Source organism: Pelodiscus sinensis, chromosome 1 (assembly GCF_049634645.1).
Source record: "Pelodiscus sinensis isolate JC-2024 chromosome 1, ASM4963464v1, whole genome shotgun sequence".
NCBI lineage: Eukaryota > Metazoa > Chordata > Testudines > Trionychidae > Pelodiscus > Pelodiscus sinensis.
Window position 1 is genome coordinate 268,999,696 of NC_134711.1, and position 23,961 is coordinate 269,023,656.

Below are 23,961 nucleotides of genomic sequence, written 5' to 3' on the forward strand. Positions count from 1 at the left end.
TAAAGGAGTAACGTAAGAAATTATATCTGTAATACAAAACAGAATTGTTCAACAATAAAGTTCTTTTTTTAACTAATAACATGTGTTTATAACTGAGGTAGTAGGGGGGATTTCAACCTGGAGGGAGTGAGGGAGGGAGGGAGGATGGATTTCCAACATGGAGTGAGGGAGGGAGGGAGGAAGGGAGGGCAGACACCTTAAGGGTAATGGCGGCCTTGCCTGGGCCGCAAGGCTTTGCCACCCCTGGTCCGTGGACTCAGCCGTCCTCGGGCTCGAGTGGGGGCTGATAATAACTCTTCCCTAGCAGTGGGGGGGAGGGGCAGGGCTGGAGGGGTGGCAGGGGCGGAGGGAGAAGAAGGGGGGTCAGAGGGGGCTGGGGGGGAGGACGGTGGGTCAGAGGGGGCTGGGGGAGGAGGACGGGGGGGTCAGAGGGGGCTGGAGCTGGATGGCCAGGAAGAGTCCCCAGGGGGAGAGGACCTGGCACAGCCAGGGACTCCCGGACGGTGGCACACATACTCCTCCACTCTGGGAGGAAGTCCTGCAGCAGGCAAGTATGCCACTGAGCCTCCTCCCTCGCTCTTTCTGCTATGGTCTTGTGCATGTTGGCCATGGTCCTTTCCATCTTCTCCATGGCCTCCACAGGACGCTTTAGGAGGTCATTGTAGGTCCTCCAATGCCTGCGGGTGCTGTGGGACCGGGTGGGTGGTGGCACAGGGGTTGAGCGGCGGACAGCAGCAGCAGGTCCGGCTGTGGAGAAGAAGAGGGAGAACCGATCAGTGTTAGCAATTCACACACAAGTCCATACAACAATGGATGGGAATGTTGTTACTGGTAGGCCACGTCTGGCCTTGCCAGCCACCTCGGCTGCAAAGGGGACCAGTTGTGGCTAGGAAAATGTCCACCTCCACCCCCTAGATCCTCCCGCCCTCCACTGTGGCTGTCCAGGCCAGATAAGTGTGCAGCCACAGTAGGACAGGGGCCTGCTGCACCTTGGGTCTCCCATGCCCCCCACCCACATACCCACCACCTGCCCGCCTGCTTGTACATGCACAGAGAGATGCAAGCTGTCCAGGAGGGAGGACCAAGATGTGAGCACTGCTCTGCATCCTCTCTGCTCCCACCTCCCCTGTTCTGTGTCTGGACTCACCTGATGTTCCTTTTTCAGCGTCGGACGGTGCCTGAGAGGCTTCCTCTGAATCTGGGACAGGCTGCAGACTCAGGGTAAGGGTGTCCTCTGTCTGCTCCTGTGCCGCCTCCTCCTCCTCCTCCTCCTCCTCAACATCTTCCATGGGGACCTCCTGCCGGCTATGCTGCACCGGTATGTGCAAGCCTGTCTGCACAAGCACTGATGCAGACATTGGTTCCTGGCCTCCCAGGATGCGGTCCAGTTCTTGGTAGTAGGTGCAGTGCACTGGGGCTGCACCAGAAGCCGAGCTCTGCTCTCGGGCCTTCATGTACCCCTGGCGCAGTTCTTTGACTTTTGCCCGGACTTGCTGGAGTGTCCTGGGATGGTGCCCTTTATCGGCCAGCCCGAGCCATGCGGCCATAGATATTAGCATTCCTGCGCCGGGTGTGCAGGGCCTGAACTGCTTCCTCCTCCCCCCACAGTTCTAACAATGTCAGGACCTCTGTCCCTGACCACGCTGGGGCTCTCTTTTTTTCAGTAGAGGGCACCCGAGATGGCTCCCTCGAAGGTCCTTGGGGGCCTCGTGGTGCTGGAGCTGCACACATGGCCACATGCAGGTTACGCTGGGAGAGCTCTGGGCTGACAGGATCTCTCTGTGGCCAGCTTCCTGCCACAATGCCTGCCAGGGATGTCTGTGTCTTTAAAACATGGCTACAGACAGGACCAAGAAGAGGTTTTTCCTAAAGAAGGACTCTCCAGCAGCAGGCTTCCCTGGAGGTCTCCTTCTGTCGACAAAAGGAACCTCTGCGTCCAGACTACCCTTTTTGTCGACAGAACTCTGTCGACAAAGACGTTATGCCTCGTAAAATGAGGTTTACCAGCGTCGACAAAACTGCTGAGTTCTGTCGACGTTATGTCCACTTTTGTCGACAAAACTAGGTAGTCTAGACACACCCTTTGATTTAGCAGGTCTAGTAAAGACTCGGTAAATCAAATACTGAAGGCACCTCTATCGATGGTGGAACTCCTATTCCTCATGAGGAACAAGGGAAGTCAATGGGAGCGTTTCTCCTGTTGACCTCCCGCTGTGAGGATGGTACCGAAGCTTGGCTTAAAGTACCTCGACTCCAGCTACATTTCTTGTAACAGTTATCAGTGGTATGACCCTTGCCTAGATAGCAAAGGCAGTTGCCCTGTGGGTCGCTAACTGGCATAGGCCTGTGACAGCACATGATTTAAACCCAGAGGACTGGGGGCATGCCCTGTTCCTGGGCTCAGTCCCTTAGGGGACTATCTACAAACTCTAATGCAGGGGTTGCCAACCCGTTACAGATGAAGAGCCATAGTGATGGATATAGCGCAAAGAGCTGATGGGGAGGAAAGGGGAAAAGGCCTGGCCGCTGATCCGTTCAGAGCTCCGGGCCGCGGGTGTCGCAATTTTTTTCTTTGAAGAGCTGCATGCAGCTCGCGTTGGCCACCCCTGCTCTAATGGCTAACGATTACAACTTATTTGCACTGAAAAGGAGAGATGACACAAAGAATGCTGCAATTACAGCTAGCGCACAGTTCCAAGGATTGTCACTGGCAGCAGGAAGGAACCAGAGAGAGGGAGGAGTACAATGGTATCCTATATAGCAAGGATAATAATTTTTGCCAAAGGGCCAGTTAAAAAATTGTTGAAGTAGCCCCAGGCCACCCGTGAGGCCTAACCAGGAAGGGGTGGGGCTACCACACCCCCAGACCATGATTGGTTTGGGGGATGGGAGATCCCCTTTTCTCCCCCTTCCCACTAGGCACCATGCCCTGGAGGAGGCTTGGCACACTCCCCCACTCCCAGGCCAATCAGGGCCTGGCGTTGGGGGAGCATGGGAAGCCGCCTACCCCTGTGAGGAACACATGGCACTTTGAAGTACTGCGGGCTCCTGACAGGGCTGGGGCAGGGCAAAGGAAGCTACACACAGTTTCCCTGCCCCCAGACCCTGATTGGCCTGGGAAGCGCATGAAGCCTCCTCTGCTCCATTCCATCCTCTCTCCCCTGCAAGCAGTGCGCGGCGCTTCAAAGCACCACGTACTCCTGGCAGGGTGGGAGGAGGCTTCGGTGCACCCTGACTGGTCTGGGGGCGGGGAAGCAGCAGGGCCTCTGCAGGCCAGATCCACCGCAGAGGCTCTTTTGCCCAACCCTACTTTATAGCATACCATATGTACACCACCCAAGGATTTGCTAGAGGCCAGTCCCCTATGAATACTGCTGAGGGAAAATTTTTCGGCACCTAGGCATGTGGCAAGCACACATACCTAAGTTGAACAGACATGAGCAATCACTCAAAGAAGAACCACTGTTTTCAAGATTATTTCTACAGACTGAAGTCTCAGAGGAGTAGCCATGTTAGTCTGTAACTTTAAAAACAATGAGTAAAACAAAACAATGGCACCTTACAGACTAACAAGGTAAAAGGTAAAAGCTTTTGTGTGTAAAACATCTTCTGATGAAATGGGTTTTGCTCACAAAAGCTCATGATCCTATATCTTTGTTAGTCTTTAAGGTGCCACAGGACTACTCATTTCCACATACTGGATAGTTATGTAAATCAACTAACAATATTATTTGGTATCATTCAAATTGGCTGGTTTCCAAAATTTGTGATATACCGAATCTATTTTAATTTAGGTTAGACACAAACCAGAGACTCAGTTCTCACCTTTGCTTTAACCGCCTTTTGGCTGTTGTAGGAACGTTTGCACCATACCCATAGGAAAAGAGTATCCTTTCTGCTTCATCTTCATTTTCCACTGTAAACAAAATGAAACAAAAAGTTGTGTCCTATACTTTAAAAATATTGATCATCAAAAGAACATAGTTACAGAGGAAAAATGTTACTTACTACTTCTGAAACTACTGTTTTTCGAGATATGGGTACAGATGAGTATTACACTAAGATGTGCATGTGCCCAAGAGCCAGAGAGCACAAGCATGCCCCACTGGATACTTCCTGGCAATGTTCTTCATTTTAAAGATGAATAACTTACATAGACTATTTAAGAGCAGCACTCCCCTGCCTCTCCCGAGTTCCTTTTCACTGGAATCCTAAATGGAGATTCTGATACAAAGGGAACAGAGGATGGAATACATGTCTGCAACTACATCTCAAAAGAACAACAGTAACAGAACAGATAAGTAACTATTTTTTCTTCACGTGGTAACAGACCTGTATTCCACTTAGGTGACTCACTAAGGGTATGTCTAGACTACATAACAGTGTGGACGCAAAGGACAGTTTAGATGCAATAATGCTTTCTATCGACAGAACTCTGTCGATAAAAGACGTTATTCCTCATAGAATGAGGTTTACATACGTTGACATAACTCAAAGGCAGTGTGGATGCAGGTATAGTTTTGTCGACAAAAGTCCACTTTTGTCGACAAAACCCTGTAGTCTAGACACACCCTACGAGTAAAAGAAAAAGGTGTGGCTCAGAGAACTTAAAACAGTGACTGCAGAACTGCTTTTCCAAAGTTTGCATTTGATCTAGACACAATATTACTTTGCGTCATTCCAAAGTGGTGGTAGTGATATCATTCATGAAAGACTAATAGTGGTCCTCCAAATGACCAATATGAACACTTCACCAGAAAGGTGACCAAAACTGCCAGTGCCCTCATCGAATGAGCCGTCTGTCTCTGGGGAGCTGTGGCCTGAGCTCCTGTATACACCATCATAAAACTGCAAGTAACCCATTTGGAAATCTGTGCAAAAACAGCCTGTCCTTTATTTAATCCACACAGCAGACAAAACGTCAATGTGATGCATGAAATGATTCAGTCCTTGACAGACAGAATATCAAGGATCACCTTACATTCAATGAATGAAGGAGTTGCTCATCTGCATTTGAGTGACTACTTAGGAAAAATAAAGGTAAGTCTATTGTTTGGTTAAGGTGAAACTATTAAACTGTTAGAGAGTATTTGCTTATATGGATGATCAATCGTTAGGGTCTTCAGTTTACACACTCTCCTTGTGGATACTATGACCATAATAAAGGATGTTTTTTTATATGGTGGCAGCAAGGGCGACAGAGAATGAGTTGCTAGGGACTCAAAACAAGGTCCCACAAAGTAACTGCTAGTTTTACAGATGTGAAAATTATGCATGATGCCTTTAAGAAATCTAACTACCATGAAGTCAGCGAAATCCGACTTTCTTTCCCCTCCTCAATGAGCTGAGAAAGAGAAGGGAAGGTTACTCACTCCAGTAACTGGAGTTCTTTGAGATATTTCCCCGTGAGTGCTCCACTTAGGTATGTCAGGGCCACTATGCGCACAGCCTGGAGATCTTTGGTAGTAGTCCCAGGCCGCTGGCGCATGCTGTGCTATTGAACAATTGTTCTGATTGACAGTTAGGCACATGCCGGCAGTCATTCCCTTTGTTCCTTCTCTATGCTGGACTCTGTTAGCCTGGAGCAGAGGGAAGGAGGGTGGGTGTGGAGTACCCACAGGGACACATCTCGAAGAACTTCAGTTACTGCACAAGGTGACTAACCTTCCCTTCTTCTTTGAGGATACCAGTGGGTGCTCCGCTTAGGTGACTATGGAGAAGTACTCCTGCTTGGTGGTGGGTGCTCCGTGTTGCAGGAATGGATGTTGGACAGTATGGAACATACAAATCTAGGCTGTGTCTAGACTACATTCTATTTTCGAAAGAGGATATGCAAATTAGAAAATAATTCCCATGGAATTTGCATATCTTCTTCTGCTCTCACTTTCAAAAGAGGATCTTTCAAAAGTGAAAGTAGTCTGGATGCGTTTTTTTCAGGGAAAAAAACCCTTTTTCGAAAAAAACTGTTCTTCCTTAAAAATGAGATTTACAGTTTTTTTTGAAAAAGGGATTTTTCCCCAAAAAAACACATCCAGACTACTTTCACTTTCAAAAGATCCTCTTTAGAAAATGAGATTAGAAGAAGAAACAAAAAAAATCTTTTTCCTCTTTTGAAAAAACAAAACAAAACGCAGTTTAGACGTACCCCTAGTGTCTGAGTCCTGAAAGGACTGAGTGGTGTAATGTTTTGCAAAGGTATTAGCCGAAGCCTATGTGGCAGCGCTGCAAATGACATCTATGGGAAGACCTCTGAGGAAAGCAGTTGTGGTAGCTAGCTCTCGTGGAATGCGCCCGTATGACTGTTGGCAGCTGTCTATGTTAGTGGGTGTAAGCCAGTTGTATGCACGTAGAGATCCATTTGGATATTTGTTGTTTGGAAACTGGTTGCCCTCTGGACCTATCTGCGCATGACAAAGAGTCTGGGAGTACATCTGAAGTCTGTTATGTGTTTGAGGTAAAAAGGCTAATGCCCTGTGTACATCCAGCATGTGCAGAGCTGCCTGGTTGCTGTCCTCGTGTGGTTTTGGGAAAAACACAGATAGGTATATCAGTTCATTACTGTGGAACGAGGTAGGAATTTTGGGAAGGAATTGCAGGTGGGTTCTAAGGACGACCTTGTCCTTGTGGAACACCATATATGGTGGGTCCACCATGAGTACCGCTGTGTCTCCCACTCTCCTGGCCAATGTTATTGCTACGAGAAAGGCCACTTTCATTGATAGGTGAAGTAGCGAGGAAGTTGCCAGTGGTTCAAAAGGCTGTCTCATAATTGAGTCTAGCACGAGGTTCAAATCCCATAATGGCTCTGGGTCCCTACGTGGTGGGCATAGGTTCCGTATTCCTTTCCAAAATCTTTTAATGCATGGATGAGAGGAAACAGAATATCATCCTTGGACTGGTGAGTGTATTGCTGATATACCTCTCAAATTTACGTTGATGGTACTCATTGACAGTCCTATGTCCTGCCTGGAACGTTCTTATATGTAGTCTACCATTTGTGACAATGAAGGTGGATGCTGCCATGTGCCCGAAGATTTGCAGGCATGTACGTGCCGTAGCGTGTGGTCTGCACTGTACCATCGTGACCAAGTCGCATAGATGCGACCATCTGTGGGTAGACAGGGAGGCTATACTCCGGGTGCAATCCAACTGCACTCTTATAAATGCCAATCTCTGGGTAGGAGTCAGGGTATACTTGTCCAAGTTCAGTAGGAGCCCGAGCGTGTCAAATAACGCTCTTGTCATCTCCAATGACTGTCCTGTGAGCCTGTAGGTGGGTGCCATGATCAAGCAATCATCGAGGAAGGGACATATGTTTATCTGCTTTCTTCGCAGATGTGCTGCCACCATGGAGAGGACTTTGGAAAAAACTCTCGGTGCTGTGGACAGACCCAACAGGAACACCCTGCACTGATAGTGCCAGTCCTTGATGGTGAACCTGAGGAATCGTCTATGTGCCGGGTGAATTGATATATGAAAACATGCGTCCTTGAGGTCGAGGGTAAATAGCCATGCTCCTTTCTCTAGGGAAGGTATGATCTTTGCCAATGTAACCATCTTGAATAGTTGATACTCGATGAACTAGTTGAGTCCATGAAGATCTAGGATGGGCCTCCACCCGCGATTTCTTGACAGTTAGGAAGTATCGGGAACAGTATCCCATCCCGTGTATTGGGTAGGTACCTCCTCTATAGCACCTAGCTGCAAGAGGCACTGCGCCTCCACCAGGAGCACTCTTTCGTGAGAGGGATTCCTAAAGAGGGCAGAGACGGGGAATAGGTTGGTGGAACTGCTGTGAATGATCTGTAGTATCTGATTTGTATTATTTCTAGGACCCATTGGTCCGAGGTGATGGTTTCCCATGATGGGTAAAAGTTGGCAAGTCTGTTTCCGAATATCTGTTCCCCTAGGTCTGCCTGCCGTGGAGGATTGGGAGCTGTCGTGCCCTTGACCAATGCCTCAAATTTGCTGGCGCGATGTGTAGTGATGTGAGGTGAGAATATTCTCTAGAGAATATTCTCCGAGAACGAGAATATTCTGAGAATATTCCCCAAAAGATTATTTTCCAAGAATTGTTGAGAATTTTCTAATTTTTCATTTCCTCTTGAAATAATATATTGTATTCATCTTTTAGAATACCCTGAATGTTGAAGAGCTTTCTTGATCATTCAAGATAGTTTGAGAACATTATAGAACATTCCGTAATGTTATGGAACATTCTAAAACACTCATGAGTCAGGAATTCTGACTGTCATGGAACTTTCTGGAAGCATCACAAAAAGCATATAAAGAGGCAATAACACATTTATTCTCTTTTGTGAAAGGTGTAATTGTGTTTTCATCAGTATGAAAAGAAGAACTAAGCCTAAAAGCGATGTGTGGGATTATTTCCTTCATAAAACAGGAAGGGTATGTCTACTCTACAGCACTAATTCGAACTAATTTAGTTCGAATTAGTGAATTCGAACTAAGCTAATTCGAATTAGCGCATCTAGACTTAAAAACTAGTTGGAATTAGCGTTTTGCTAATTCGAACTAGCATGTCCACACTGAGTGGACCCTGAACCGAGGTTAAGAATGGCCGGAAGCAGTGCCGGCAGGGCATCAGAATAAGACTTAGAGCGTGGAGCTGCTGTCTCAGGCTAGCCGAGGGCTGTGCTTAAAGGGTCCCGACCCCCACCCCGGACAGACAGTTCTCAGGGGTTCCCCGCTTGCAAAGCAGTCCTGGCTTGGAGTGCCCTGAGTGCCCACACTTGGCACATCACAGTACTCAGCCATCAGCCCAGCTGCACTTGCCGTAGCTGCCATCCGGGGGGGGGGGTTAATCGGGGGGCTGCAGGACAGCTTCCACCCCGAGGAGCCCGCAGAGCCACCCCAGTCCTCCCCATCGGGGGCTCATACCCCATTCCTCCCTCACCTCCTTCCACTTACCCCTTCCTAGCCCCCCTTCCTGATGTACAAAATAAAGGACACGTGTGTTCAAAAATAGAAACTCTCTTTATTGAGCAAAACTGGGGGAGACTGGGAAAAGGAGGTGGGAGAGGGGAAGAGAAAGGGTGGAAGAGGGGAGGGCATGTTGAAGACTTAAGGTAAAACGAAGAAAACGTCTAGGAGTCGGCCAAATTGATATATGAAAGTACGTATCCTGTAAGTGGAGAGACGAAAACCAGTCACCAAACTCCCTTTTTGCCATGTTAATTTGCCCTGAGCCCAGGTCAGAAGAAAGGTGTTCACCCTTGTCAGCCATCAGCATTTGAGCCTGAGCTCTCTATCCTTACTTGCCCGCTCTTTAAGCATAGCACAGTGTGGGCAGTCTTTTTGAGAGTGCAAGTTGCCAAGGCACTTGACAAAGTTTTCATGTCCACCTGAGTTTAGCATTGCCTCATTGCAGAGCATGCAGAGTTTGAAACCGGGAGATCCTATGCCACGGTTATGACTGGACGAGCTGTCTGTGATCCGAGGTTTTTTTTGTTTTCTTTTTTTTTTAAACTATAAGTAACACTAAGCCAACACTACACAAACAGTAAGAACCTAATAGTAAGCTAACTAGAACAGTAAAATTCCTATAACGAGATGAAGGGAAACGAAAGCACTGAAGAGTTCTGTCTGAAGCCGTGGACAGTAGAAAGGAACTGGGGGGGAGAAGGGAGGGGCACACATGGGCAATGGAACCGGGGAAGGCCCGTGCACACTGCGGCCTCCAATGTAGTGCTAGAGAAAAATCTGTCAAGAGGTGCTGGAATGCTTAGCACCTAATGTAGAGCACCCCGAGGGACGCCTCTCGAAGAAGAACTCCTTAATCCTAGGGCACTATTACTAATGATAACTATGTACAAAATATCAACAAAAACTACCTGAGAGAACTATGAAAATGAAAAGTAAGGTGCCACATGGCGCACACTGAATCAAGCCGTGGGCAGTGGGAAGGAACTGAGGGGGTCATGACAGTAGTATTCTTAAATAGTACTAAGAGGGGTTACAAGGATCAGAGGGAGCATGCAGTGATCCTATAGGCATTCCTAGGCAATGTTCTCTGCCTTCAGTGCACTTGTCATACACAGACCTGAGTTGAACACAAATCTCTATCCACTCAAAGAACAAGTGATTAAACCTTTAAGCAATTCTATTTATAATTTCACATACACAGAAGAAAAATTTCAAACCAGATCTTCAGATACTATGAACTAGCATAACTAAGTTGACTTAAATGGAGTATCCAGAAAAGGGTCTCGTGCTATATGCTTTAAACTGTAACGGTAGCGCTTATGAAACAGAGGAAATGAAAAAAGACAATGTATTTGAGGGTTGAAGTCAATACTTTGGCCACAAATGCACTCTCCCTTCACATATCAGAGGGGTAGGTTAGTCTGAATCTGCAAAAGCAGCGAGGAGTCCTGTGGCACCTTTTAGACTAATAGAAGTGTTGGAGCATAAGCTTTCATGGGTAAAGACAAGCATCTTCCTTCACAGACTACTAGGCCAACATGCCTTAACTTTTTCTGAAAAGTGCTGTTTCTGTGCAAATATGATTCTTCATCTCTCCCCTGAAACTTTCAACAGCTATGCTAATTAAGACTGTGCTGTTTATGCTTTTGATGTAACTTGTCAAAGATTACATATTTTGAAAATGATTATTTTGGGATAAATGTTTTGGCTAAGAACTTTTTCAACTTTTTCAACTTCAAAAATAAAACAAATATGCCTTATTAAATTATAAAATTCTGAGAAGATGAATTATTCCGTCCATCCTCTCATTAGTGTATGATTATTCTCTGAAATGTATATTTACTAATGCATTGTTCAATACAGTTTCAGAAGCCCCAAAAGCAATTTCTTTTATATTGTATAGTTCATTAATTTAGATCCTTTCATGTAAAAAATGAAAGTTAACCACTCCTCTTTCACCATCTCATTTGTGATATAATATGGCAAACAAGTAATTTTTAGCTCCAAGAGTGTGTGTTTCTTCTTTCTCTGGCAGAATACCATTGCTGCAACATGCAATAGCATAATTATATGCTCTAAATGGAACTACGTGCACAGAATGTACAGGACAAAATATTGGCAAGAGCATCTCAGTTCTGAATGCAGAATAAAAACGATCTAATCTATTATCTCCAAGCTCTGCTATTACTGACAAACTAAGAACACATAATGCTTTCTCTTAAACATGTGATGATATAAATTATACTTATTCCAACACTTTTATTAATAACTAAATTATAACTGAAACAATTCCAATATTACTTTGAATTTCAACTTAAAAAAGCAGAGTACAAAAGACTAAAAAAAACCCCTATTTAGAGTTAGATAACTCAGCAATCTGAACAAATATTTCTAAAGATTTAAAACCAAATGAAAATTGCTTTAAAAACCTCAAGTTTTTATAATCCAAAGGAACAGGGTTCACAGATTTATAAAAATTAAAATCAGATTAAGATAGGGCATACTTCATAACATCCTGAAAATGCAAATTTTTCTAGAGCATGTGACCATTTCAGTAGCATTGTATTAAATACAAAACATGGGACTGAAAGAACTGATAGAACACAAAATATTAGAGTTCAATGTTACATTGAAAGAGGGGAATAACTATATCTACAGTTATGTACTATGAAATTCCACAGCTGCTAACATTGTGTAAGCTGTAAGATTTATCAAAGCCACATTCTTGATCACCCTCATCATCATCAATAATCATGGGCTCAATGCCTGTTGGTGTCCAATACCTCCCTTATTATTTCCTTCCATCTTTTCCTGTCCAGTGTGGGGTCTGCCTCTCCTAGTTAGACCATCCGTTATGCCGAATACCAAGGACTTAACTTTTCGCTTGTCGTTCATTCTACAGATATGCCCGAATAGCTGTCACTTCCATTGTGTAACCTTCTGCAGTAGGTTCACTTTCGGCTGTATCTTCCTATATAATTCTTCATTAGTGACCTTCTGCATTCATCCTATTCTCAGACTCTTTCTATAACAACTCCTCTCGAACGCCAATATCCTTCTCTTCGAATCTTTCGTTATCACCCATGTCTCACATCCGTACAACATGCTGCTAAATACACACATTTTCAAGATGTTCAGCTCTGTTCCTAAGCTAATTGCTTTACTTTTCCAGATCTTATCCATCACCTTCAAACTCACTCTTGCTTTCGCTATTCTAGTCCCTGTTTCCTTCCTACAAACAAGATGAAAGAGCAGTATTTGATACAATGCCAACAAAAGGGGTAACTTGGGGAGAATGCCACAACTTACAGAAACCTTCAGAGCTGTCTAAATTATGCTAGAGACCTCTCCAGCCACCAGGAGATCACGGGACCAGGAGAGTGCAAAGATGGCTTAAAGTCACCTTAGTCCCTCTCCTCTCACTGGACTGCTGGGCCTCTTAGGACATGTCTACACAGCAAAGAAAAATTCACTATGCCAGCAGATTCTGACTTACAGGGATGTTTTCATTTAAGTATAGGCTCCTAGGCACAGGATGGAACTCAAGCTCTGTGATCTTTCCACGCCAAGTCCTAGCGGCTCAAGCCTGATCATGGGCATCTGCATAGCAATGAAACAGCCCAGCAGCCTGAGCCCTATAAGCCTGAGTAAGCTACCAGTCGAGGCTGTCTAGTTATTGTTCAGACACATTCTTAGAGCAGCAGCACAGAATCTCCCCTTATTTGTTCAGATACGTACGCAGAGGCTATGTAAATACAGGGCCTAACAGGCAAAGAATTGAAGTCTGACCTTGATGCACGCAATGAGCCAAGAGTAATGCCCACTGAGTTAAAACATGATTGTTTTACTGTTATTTTACCCTCTTTCTTTATTTCTCATATTTCTATATTCCCCTGTTGTAATCAGTTGTATTACACGTAGTTTACTGGGGTAGGAACAGTCTTTTAAAATTTGTACAATGCTTAACATAAAATGGTCCCACCATAAGAATGATTTTCACAACTCTGATATCTCAAAAATCTACCCTTCACAAATCATGCAAACAATCTAAAACCAAAAATATCTCGGGTCAGATTTACCTCAAAAATGAAGATGACCCAAAGATTCCAAGTTATTTCATGATTACTTTTTATGTGGAAGGTATGCAGTTATAATGACAAATAAATTCCTAAAACAGACAGATCCCTGACTAGACCATTACAGACTACTGTAATATTAGTAAGTGAAGCATAATGAAGAGTTAGTAAAATGACTATAATAGTAACATTACAATTGTCTTCCACATGCACATGCTCTACCTAGAAAAAATGCTAACAGACTATTTGATATAAGCCATTTCACTTAAATAAATAAATGGTTTCTTACAAAAACAAAGATACCATAGAAGAGTAAAAAGGTCTCATCAATCAAGAGCAAACTCCTTACCCTTACTCCCTAAAAAAAATCAGCACTTCAAGGTAAAGCAATTCAGAGTAGCCCCAGAAATTCAAAGGATGAAATGCTGGCCCCATTGAAGTTAATGGTCAACTCCCATTTTAGTGGGGCAAGGATTTTGTCCTAAATCTTTTGTTTCATTTTGTTCTGGGAAGCAGATTACAAGATTTCTCTTGTGAACAAGTGAATGATCTAAATCCATGGTCACCAACAGGTCGATCGCAATTGACTGGTCGATCGTGAGGCCTCGACCAGTCGATCGTGAGGCGTCCTGTCCATCCCTCCCCCATTTCCTTCCCACCCCCGAGAAGCCCCACTACCTACCTCAAGTGAAAATGGAGGTAGTGTCGGCTTTCTCGGGGATGGACAGAAGTCCCGCAGCTTAGCACCACTTCTGGCGATTCCGGAAGTGCACTAGCTGCTCTCCCGGGTGTACTGCGGGAGGTAGCACTGGCTCCCTGCACCGCACAGGAGAGGTGAGTCAGCCCCGGGGGAGGCGTGTGCGGGGTCGGCCCCAGGGCAGGCACACGCTGGTTTCTCTCGGGGGAGGGGGGGGGCGGGGGAATCCTGGGAGGAGGCAGATGCAGGGGACTCTCTGCCTCCACTGGCACCCCACGCCCCAGCCCCCACTCCGCAGCCACAGAACTCAGTCTCCACTCCCGTCCCCAGCTACAAAACGCTGTCCCCAATCCTGTCCCCACTTCCCGGACTCTGTCCCCACTTCCCTGTCCCCAGCCACAGAACTCTGTCCCCACTCCTCTGTTCCCAGCTACAGAGCTCTGTCCTTATTCCCGTCCCCACTCCCCTAACTCTGTCTCCACTGGCACCCTATCCCCTGCTGCAGAACCCTGTCCTCTGCCCTCCCAGCACCCTCTTCCCTCTCCCCTGCCCCCAGCCGCAGAACTCTGTCCCCACAAAATGTATAGCTATAAATGCTTCATTTTAGATTTAAATAGCATGAATAAAAAACAGACCATTTATTTCATAACTATAAACACGTGATTTTAATTTTATATATCGCATAATTTAAAAATAAACTGTGTATCAAAGTGTGTAAGTAAGGGCTGGGGATAGCAAGTGATGGACAGGAGGAGAATAGAGAGGGCGGGGCTTCAAGGAAGGGGCGGGGCAGTAGATCTTTGCCTGTTCTGAGATTTAAAAAGTGATCTTGGGTGTAAAAAGGTTGGAGACTACTGATCTAAATATAAATGTACAGCTGCTTGTAGTTTTATACAATATCCATCTCTTATAAGCTGAAAGTATTTAAGGCCAATACAAGGTATCTTTATAGCCTCACATTCTTTTGGGCACCTTTATACATAAAATGTAACATTTTTGTCATTATCTCATTTTAATGACAGGCAGTCCCTAAATGAAGACTAAAACAGAACCTATGTTCTGGACTTTTCTGTGTCAAAGGAAGGCAGGTAAATGATGGCAGATGGTCTTCTTTGAGATGCTCATGTCCATTCCACATTAGGTGTCTATGCTCACCACATGCATCGGTGATGAAAGTTTTCTTCTCAGTAGAATCCACCGATGACTCAGCTCTGGCACCCTCTGAAATGGCATCCATATGACGCGGTATAAGGGACACCAGGTGCTCCTCTCACCCTCAGTTCTTCCTTTCCAGAATCTCTGACAGTGGGGAAGTAGGACGGATAATGGAATGCACATGAGCAACTTATGTCAAAGAATACTAGTTACAGAACATGACTTTTCTTCTTCAGAGTGCTTGCTCATGTCCATTTCATATTAGGTGAATCTATGCAGTACCCATGGAGGCGGGTAGAAGTTCACAGTTGCGTAGACTGTAACACAACTCTGCCAAACCCAGCGTAATTTCTGGCCTGCTGAGTGACAGAATAACGAGATGGGAACATGTGGACAGAGGATGCTGCTCTACAGATGTCCTAGACTAGGATGTGAGCCAGGAAGACTGCTGAACATACCCACACTCTAATTTAATGGGCTTGGACGATCGGCAGCAGAATCTTTCATAGCTCATCATAGATATTTATGTAAGATGGAACCCAATTAGAAATCGCTGCAGGAGTAGTTGCCGGGACCTGGCTCGAGCCAGGACTGAGCCAGCATGCCCACATGCTGGCTCCCCAGTCCCATAATAATGCTGAGCTGCAGCAGGGGTTGCTGTCAGGACCCGGCACAAACCTGCTAAAAAATTTAATTGCAACGCCCTGGGAGGAGAGGGGAATTGCATGTAGCAGACAGTGTTTATTGGTGCTTATTGGTCAATCATTTAATTGGCTACAGTATTACATAGCCTACTCCAGATGTCCAGGCTATGCAAATGCCTCTCTTCTGCCAGCTTGGAACAAAACATAGGCAAGAATATATCCCGGTTCACATGGAAGGAAGAATGCTGGGTGGGGCCACAGCAGGGCCTTGTCCTTATAAAAGCAGGTATAAGATTGTGCCAAGGTCAAGGCCTTGATCTCTGAGACCTGTTTTGCTGATGTCACTGCCATTAGGAAAAATTCCAAAACAATTAGGGTAGGGAGCAAGAACCTAGCAGTTCAAAGGATGGGATGGTGATCCTGGAGAGGACTAGGTTAGAGTCCCACTGAGGAACAGGGGGACATATTGAAAATAAAGCCACTCGAGATCCCTCGAGCATCAGACCCTGGATCAACTGGTGGAAAGTGGAGATGGTCGCAAGGAGCACTCTGAGCACTATACCCGTTTCTTGAGCTGCATCAAGTACTCTAAGATAAACTGCACTGAATAATGTGGGGGACAGGTACCACACTCTGAGGCCCAGCAGAAAAACCTAATCTTTTTGGCCAGATATGTCAGTGAGTATTGCGGGGGAGGGGAAATGGTTACAATCTTTGCCAAGTGATCCCCAGCTTTGGAATAGGTAATGCCAGCCATTGCTGGAGGGGTCCCATGTGAAGCCTGGAATGGCAGACCATGTAAGTGCACACCACATATTCTTGCTATTCTCAGGGACAACTTGGATAGCTTCGCAATGTGTTCTGTCAGGGCATAAAAACTATCTAGTTGCAAGATCGCTGTTGCATGAATTAAGTCAAGCTCTGCTCTGATTAATTCTATTGTTTGAACTGGGACTAACATGGACTTTTTGTTATTGATTAGTAGCCCCAATGAGCGGCACATATCTTGAAGGATCTCAACATCACACTGAAACTGTGCTTTAGAGTTGCCTTTGATCAGCCAGTCATCTAGGTACAGGTAAATCTGGATACCTTGATGCCTGAGGTAAAGCATGACTACGACTACCACCATGTACTTGGTAAACACCTCGGTGCAGTGGCCAACCTAAATGGGAGGACAGAAAATTGGTAGTGGTTGGAACCCACCGTAAAACAAAAAAAGCATTTGGGAAGACTGCTATTTGGAAGTATACATCTTTCAGGTCGAGGACAGCATATCAGCTTTCTGGATCCAAAGAGGGGATAATAGATGCCAGGGAGACCATGCAATACTTTAGTTTCAGTAGATAACTTATGGGGATCTTGTAAGTCTAGGATGGGACTTTTATGGAGGTAACATGGCTTAAAGCCTGGGGCTCAGGACATACTTTGCCCCAAAACTCTTTAACTACTGCTAAAGGCTACCTAACTCTGTTATTACCTATTTAAGTTAACTCTACAAGAAATAAAGTTTCTATAAACAAAGCCTAAGCAATGCTAGTAAGAGCAGCAAATGTTCAGTGCACTGTCACTAGAGGTAAGAAGGAACTGAGGGTGGGGGGAGCAGTGTTCTTTAAACTGTGTGATGTGGGCGCCACTCCAGAGGGTGCCAGAGCCACTCCCCTATGGATACTGCTGAGGGAAAAACTTCCAGCACCAGTGCATGTGGTAAGCACACATATCTAATGTGGAATGGACATGAGGAAGAACTCAAAGAAGAATCCTTGAATATGCCCTTCAACCACCGGTCCTGATCTTTCAATCAGTGCATTTCAAGGTTCCACATGGACATAATTGTGTAATTAAAACACAGTAAAGATCAAGGTCTTAGTTCCTCTACACAGTGGCTGTGTCTAGACTGGCCAGTTTTTCTGGAAAATCAGCCACTTTTCCGGAAAAGCTTGCCAGCTGTCTACAGTGGCTGCTTGAATTTCCGCAAAAGCACTGACTTCCTACTGTAAGAAATCAGTGCTTTTTGCGGAAATACTATGCTGCTCCCGTTCAGGCAAAAGTCCCTTTTGTGCAAAACTTTTGAGCAAAAGGGCCAGCGTAGACAGCTGAGATTTGTTTTGCGCAAAAAAGCCCCGATCGCGAAAATGGCGATCAGGGCTTTTTTGCGCAAAAGCGCATCTAGATTGGCATCTAAATTGGCTACGGACGCTTTTCCGCAAAAAGTGCTTTTGCAGAAAAGTGTCTGTGCCAATCTAGACACTCTGTTCCGTTAAAAGCATTTCCGGAAAATCATGCCAGTCTAGACGTAGCCTAACTGAAAGGGGCCAGTTTACTGGATCCTGTCTGGATATGAACCAAGATAGTTGAAATCTCATGAAAATATATGTCTTCAGAAAGACTTCATCAGGTAAGATGGGAGATATTGTTATTTTTGCGACTTTGGGCAAAAATCTTTCAAAAATAGTGTATACAATTTCCATGCTGGCAAAACTGAATTCCAGTTATGTTTTTACTTGAACAAAAATTAGGACTTCTCATCAGAACCTAATACTTATCTGGATCCAGCTTTCCTGGACAATATCTAATTAACATTAATGATTCATTGAATTAAAACCAAAATATATTTGTAGAACCAAGTACAGTAAAACTCCAGTTGCCCAGCATCCATTGTTCCGGCAGTCCTGATAGTCCGGCACCACCTGAAACCCGGAAGTGCTCCAGGCAGCCAGACAATTGGAGCTGCTCTGCCCCGGGCTTTCTGGTCAGTTTCAGCAGCGGCTGACTTGGGGACGCCTGGGGCAGAGCAGCTGGGGTGCTGCTGGGTTGGTCCTGCAGCACCGCCCCTCCATACCCCATACCTCATCCCAGACCCGTCATAGCCCCCCCTTCCGATAGTATGGCATAGTCTGGGTCCTAAAGGTGCTGGATTAGCAGAAGTTTACTGTATTAGGCTTTATCGTGTTAGTTGCTATATACATATGTAATAAAACACAGTGCCATGTCTTACAAACCTAACAATACAAGAGTACAATAAGAAAGAGGTAGAGAGAGTAACATGGTAACAATGGGAAGACTGGTATAATAAGAAGTGCTTAATGTTTAGCATAATTACACACGTCTTGGTACAAATATTTAAGATTCAGTACATCTTTTAATATAAAATACAATAATATTTTCAATATACACTATGCAATTTGTACCAAAATTATTTATTGCATTTTGAATCGATACCTAAAAAGACTTGTGCTATATATTATATAAACCATCAGAAACAACGCATCTTTTACAGGAACATTAGTACCTCCAGAAAAAATAGTATAATTGGGCGAAAACTTACTTTCTGCAGTTTGCATTATTATCTCATCAAGTTCTTTTTCCAGTTTTTCATACGTGTCTAGCCTTGCCTGATGTTCAGAATTCTGTGCCTGAAGTTCAGTAATGCGTTTCTCACTAGATGCTTGAAGGCTGTAAAATTCCTTGGTGAGAACCTGTGAGAATGAACAACAGAATACAAAAATCAGGAAGTCAGAATTATAAACTACTTGTTTGAAAGGTGAAAACACATATGTAAAAGATTCAGTAGACTAATCTTTAAAGATAAACAGATTTTCAATGTTTGTTTCAGTTTGTGTCCAACTTAATGGGTTAAAAAAAGGGGAGAGGGGAGATCCCTCTTAATGGCAGCTATTCCCTAAATAGATCTGTCCAAAGTATTCTGTTCTTTTGAGTCATGTGACAAGTGATTTCATGAGCCTTTACTTGAGGACACAACCAAACCTGGAGAGATACTGAATAAAGAAAATTGAGACTCAAAGGAAGCTTCCTCAGTTGAAAAGAGGAGCTTACTCCCATTGGCTGTAACTGATGTTCTTCGAGATGAGTGTCCCTGGGGTGTTGGTGCATCCTACTGCCACAGAGTGAATTCTTCTAGCAATGCATTGGGGCCGCACATGCACAGCGCCATCCAGCACTACCACACATGCACGGCCACCCTCCCTTTAGTCCCTTCTCTATCCAGAACTCTGCCTGGTGAAAAAGATTTTTTTTTTGTCCAAAGTAGAGGGCAGAAAGGGAGGGTAGTGGAGTAACTCCAGGGACCCTCATCTTGAAGAACATCAGTTACAGCCAAGGTGAGTAACCTCCTCTGAGAGAGAGAGACACGTCTCTGGGGCTGCTCCACATGCTCCACAGCAGATGACTGCAAAGCAATTTCTTATCATAGAATACTAGGACTGGAAGTGACCTCGAGAGGTCATTGAGTCTAGTCCCCTGCCCTCATGGCAGGACCAAATACTGTTTAGACCATCCCTGATAGACATTTATCTAACCTACTCTTAAATATCTCCAGAGATGGAGATTCTACAACCTCCCTGAACAATTTATTCCGGTGTTTGACTACCCTGACAGTTAGGAACTTTTTCCTAATGTCCAACCTAAATGTCCAATTTGTCCTAGGGAGGTAGAGACTTTGGATCAGGAAGGTAAGCTGTCTTTAGCACAGTCTTTGCTACTCTTGTAGGGCGAAGAGGGATGGTGGAAAGTGCATAGTGCCTGGCAAAGGTTTGTTCTGATGTCCATGTAGCAGCAACACATATGTCGCTGATGGAAACCTTCCCCAGATAAACAACAGAAGTGGCAATCGCTCTCATGGTGTGTGCATGGATTGAGGTAGGTGGAGGTAAATGATTCAGACTGTAGCACTCAGTCAGAGATCCAATGGGATAGTCTTTGAGATGATATCTGATGCCCCTTGTTATGATCCACAATGGAGACGAAGAGTTGTGGGGATGACCTAAAGGGTTTCTACACTGATGGTGGCACTACTTTCAGAGCTTGGCATCTGGAGAGTGAAGACTGCTGGCTGGAAGCCAGTTCTGAGAGCAGAATTGCCACCAGCAGCAGCATTAAAGGATGACATAGTACAGTACTTCTTTACTGCTGCACAGCTGCCTACAAAGTGGTTAGCAGACACCACTCTATAGTCACTCATCTCTGAAGGCCGTAGAGTAGAAATAAGAATGGCATGGTAGGGTATTGCTACCCTTAATTATGCACTGGTGCTGCTGGGGCTCTGCCATCAGAGTTGGGTGCCTGGCCAACAGCTGTCACTCTCTGGTCGCCCAGCTCTAAAAGCAGCTCAAAAGTAAGAGCAGCAATATCGCACCTCCTCCCTTAAAATAACTTTGTGACCTTCCTGTAATTCCCTTTTAGGTCAGGACCCCCAATTTGAAAAATGCTGGTCCTTCCCATTAAATCTGTAAAGTATAGAGTAAAAGCACATAAAAGACGAGATTTAGGGGGAAGGGGAGGGGAACGAGATTTCCTGGTTTGTGATGCATTTTTCATGGCCATGGATTTGGTAGGGCTCTATGCATAGACAAGTCTTGAGATTGGTAGTATTTCTCCTTAAGCTTCAGGACTGTGCTTTGCTTTAAGAATAATGTATTATTATAAATAAGAAAAATATTTTCTTTATTTCATATTTATACCCTTTATACATAGAGAATTTGAAATAAGTACAGCCGCTCCCCGACTTACGGCCACTTCCACTTACGACCATCCACACTTACGACCAAAGCGGTCATAAATGCGGATCCGAGTTACGAACTGCGCGGTCGCCATGTAACTCTATGGGATCAGAGTTACGAACAATTCGAGTTACGGACCAAGTGTTAGTCCATAACTCGTTCATAACTCGAAGAGTGGCTGTATAGAACATACTATAGTGTCTATTTCTATTTTCAAAATTTGATTTAAAATCATATTTCTTTGAAGATATGCAAGAACAGAGTCAGCAGTGCTCAATGAAAAATGCATTTACATATATATTTTAAAGATTTATGCATCTGTCCATCTGTGAGTCCGTTTGTTCAAGAACTCCTCCTAAATGGTAAGAGCTAGGACAACCACATTTGGTATGCAGCTTCCTCAACTCCTAACTTAAATGTAAGATCCGGGTTTGGTTGTAGCAGGAAGAAAGGGACTGTTTTCCACAACATGGAAAGGGAGGGGCTGGGCTTTTTGGGGGGAAGTGATACTGAGAGAGGCCACTGGGGGTAAGTAGCCACCCTGCACCAAACCCTTTCCCTTCCTCCCGGTTCTTGGCTGCAGCACCAGAGTGGGGAGAGGGGGTGGGGAAAGAAGGCTCCTAGCAACAAAGGTGGGTAAGGCTGCGGGGAGGGAAGGCTCCTGGAACTGAGGGGGTGGGACTGTAGGGAAAGAGAAAAGGCCCCCGGTGGCCTCGGGGGTGGGAGGGAGAGAAAAGGTGGCCAAGGGGTTGCTGCTGGGGGAGGAAGGAGAGAAAAAAAGGCCTGTGCTGGATGAGACTCTCCGCCCTAAGCCCTTCCTCACCTCCTCAACCCTCACACCTTCGGCCCTCAGTGTCCTGTGTTGCTCCCCCATCCCAAGGCCCCACCCTGACTCCTGTACCTCCCCTCGTACCAGCTCCCTGTCCTAAAGGACCTGAGCAACACTGGGTAAGTCTTTTAGCAAATATATAAATATTTACCAATCAAAGCCTGCAATGCTAAAGTAGCGTGTAACAGAGATCATTATTACTATATAATTAAATAAAATGACAAGTAGTTTATATATAATATTTATATTAGCATGATATAGTCTATTAGAAAAGATTTGGTTATATTTTATAGAAATAATGTTCTATTTAATTTCAAGAAACCTTTAGTCCTGGGGAAGATTAATTCTGTTGACAAATATTTACAGAGGGCATTTTAACACAGCATATACGGAGATTAGATAGAAAAAGTTAAAGATATTAGTGCATGTACAAATATGTACTGAAAAGAGAATTAACTCACCCTGTGCAGTAACATCTGTTCTTCGAGATGTGTGTCCCCGTGGGTGCTCCACTCGAGGTGCTGGGCTTGTCCCGGCGCCACAAACTGGAGGAATTTTCATTAGCAGTAGTCCCCTACCGGACTGCGCATGCGCGACTGCCCCTTCGCGCCTTTGATCTGAGCGCCGTCCGGTCTTGTCAGTTTCCTCCCAACCAGAAGCATCTGAAAGATATAAATAGAAGCTCCGAAGCAGGGCGGAGGGTGGGACATGGAGCACCCACGGGAACACACATCTCGAAGAACAGACGTTACTGCACAGGGTGAGTAACTCTCTTTTCTTCATCGAGTAGTGTCCCCGAGGGTGCTCCACTCGAGGTGAGTACACAGCAGTGGTCCAACGTTACATGAGTGCTTCGGACCTATCGTCCTCATGCTGTAGACAAGACAGCCTGAGCTACCCTTGAATCAGAGGTAAGTATGTTCGCGAGGGAATAGTGTCTAGCGAATGTGAGGGTAGATGACCAGGTTGCCGCACGGCATATGTCCTGCAACGGTACTCCGTGAAGATAGGCAATGGATGTTGCTATGCCCCGGGTGGAATGAGCATGAAGACCGTTTGGAAGAGATTTGTTGCACAAGGCATAACATTGTGTGATGCAAGCGACGACCAAGCGGGAAATACGCTGCGCAGAAAGTTGCTTGCCCTTGGAGCGCTCGGCTATAGAAAGGAAAAGCCGCTGGGACTTCCTAAAGACTTGAGTTCTGTCAAGGTAAAAGGCCAGTGATCGCCTGACATCTAGAGTGTGTAGACAGACATCTTCCAATGAGGAGTGAGGCTTCGGGTGGAAAGTCGGCAGGGTTATGGGCTTATTTATGTGGAAAGCAGAGTTGACTTTTGGCAGAAATGCTGGTTGGACACACAGTACTGCCGCATGACTGAAGAATTGCGTGTACGGCGGATCGGCAGAAAGAGCTGCTAATTCACTTACTCGACGCGCTGACGTAATGGCAAGTAGGAACACCGTTTTCATCGTGAGCATTCGTAGATCACACGTTGCGAGCAGCTCAAAAGGCGAGTGAGTCAGAGTGTCCAATACTAAAGGCAAGTCCCAAGGTTCCGGTGGGATCCTGTGGGCCGGATACAGATTGCCTAATCCCTTCAGAAACCTTTTGGTGATAGGGTGGGTGAACACTGAATGGCCGTCAATCAGAAGACGAAAGGCTGAAATTGCCGCCAGATGAACTCTTAGGGAAGAAATAGCCATTCCAGTCGTCTTTAGATGCATCACATAATCTAGGATCTGTTGTATAGGCAGAGAATGAGGGTCAAGATCTCTTACCGAGCACCACGAATGGAAACGACGCCACTTACGGAGATAGGATTTGCGCGTCGTATGCCGCCTGCTGTTAATCAACACGCGCCTCACTTCTTGAGAACAGGAGAGTTCGGAAGATTGGAGCCAGCTAGGAGCCATGCCGTGAGGTGCATGCGGTCTATGGCTGGGTGAAGAATTGTGCCATGTTGCTGAGATAGCTAATTGAACAGTTCCGGTAGTCGTTGTGGTTTGGCAACTGACATTTTTGATAGCTGTGTTAGCCAGGTCTGTCTGGGCCAGAAAGGTGCTATCAGAATTACTGTTGCACCGCCTAGTGCT

The 23,961-nt window shown here is 45.3% G+C and overlaps 1 protein-coding gene across 7 annotated transcripts in view; it reads right to left on the bottom strand.

Annotated features, from left to right (window-relative positions):
• The window catches only part of PIBF1 (progesterone immunomodulatory binding factor 1), a 144,220-nt gene that overhangs the window by 48,900 nt on the left and 71,359 nt on the right, over positions 1–23,961 (bottom strand). For all 7 annotated transcript variants that reach the window (XR_012900613.1, XM_075918902.1, XM_075918899.1 and 4 more), the window contains 2 exons: positions 18,847–18,997; positions 3,826–3,916 (listed from right to left, as the gene is read on the bottom strand). Coding sequence is in view for 6 of the 7 variants with exons in the window: in XM_075918902.1 (XP_075775017.1) it covers positions 3,826–3,916; positions 18,847–18,997 (242 nt within the window). In the remaining variant the exon portion in view is untranslated. The remainder of the gene's footprint in view (positions 1–3,825; positions 3,917–18,846; positions 18,998–23,961) is intronic.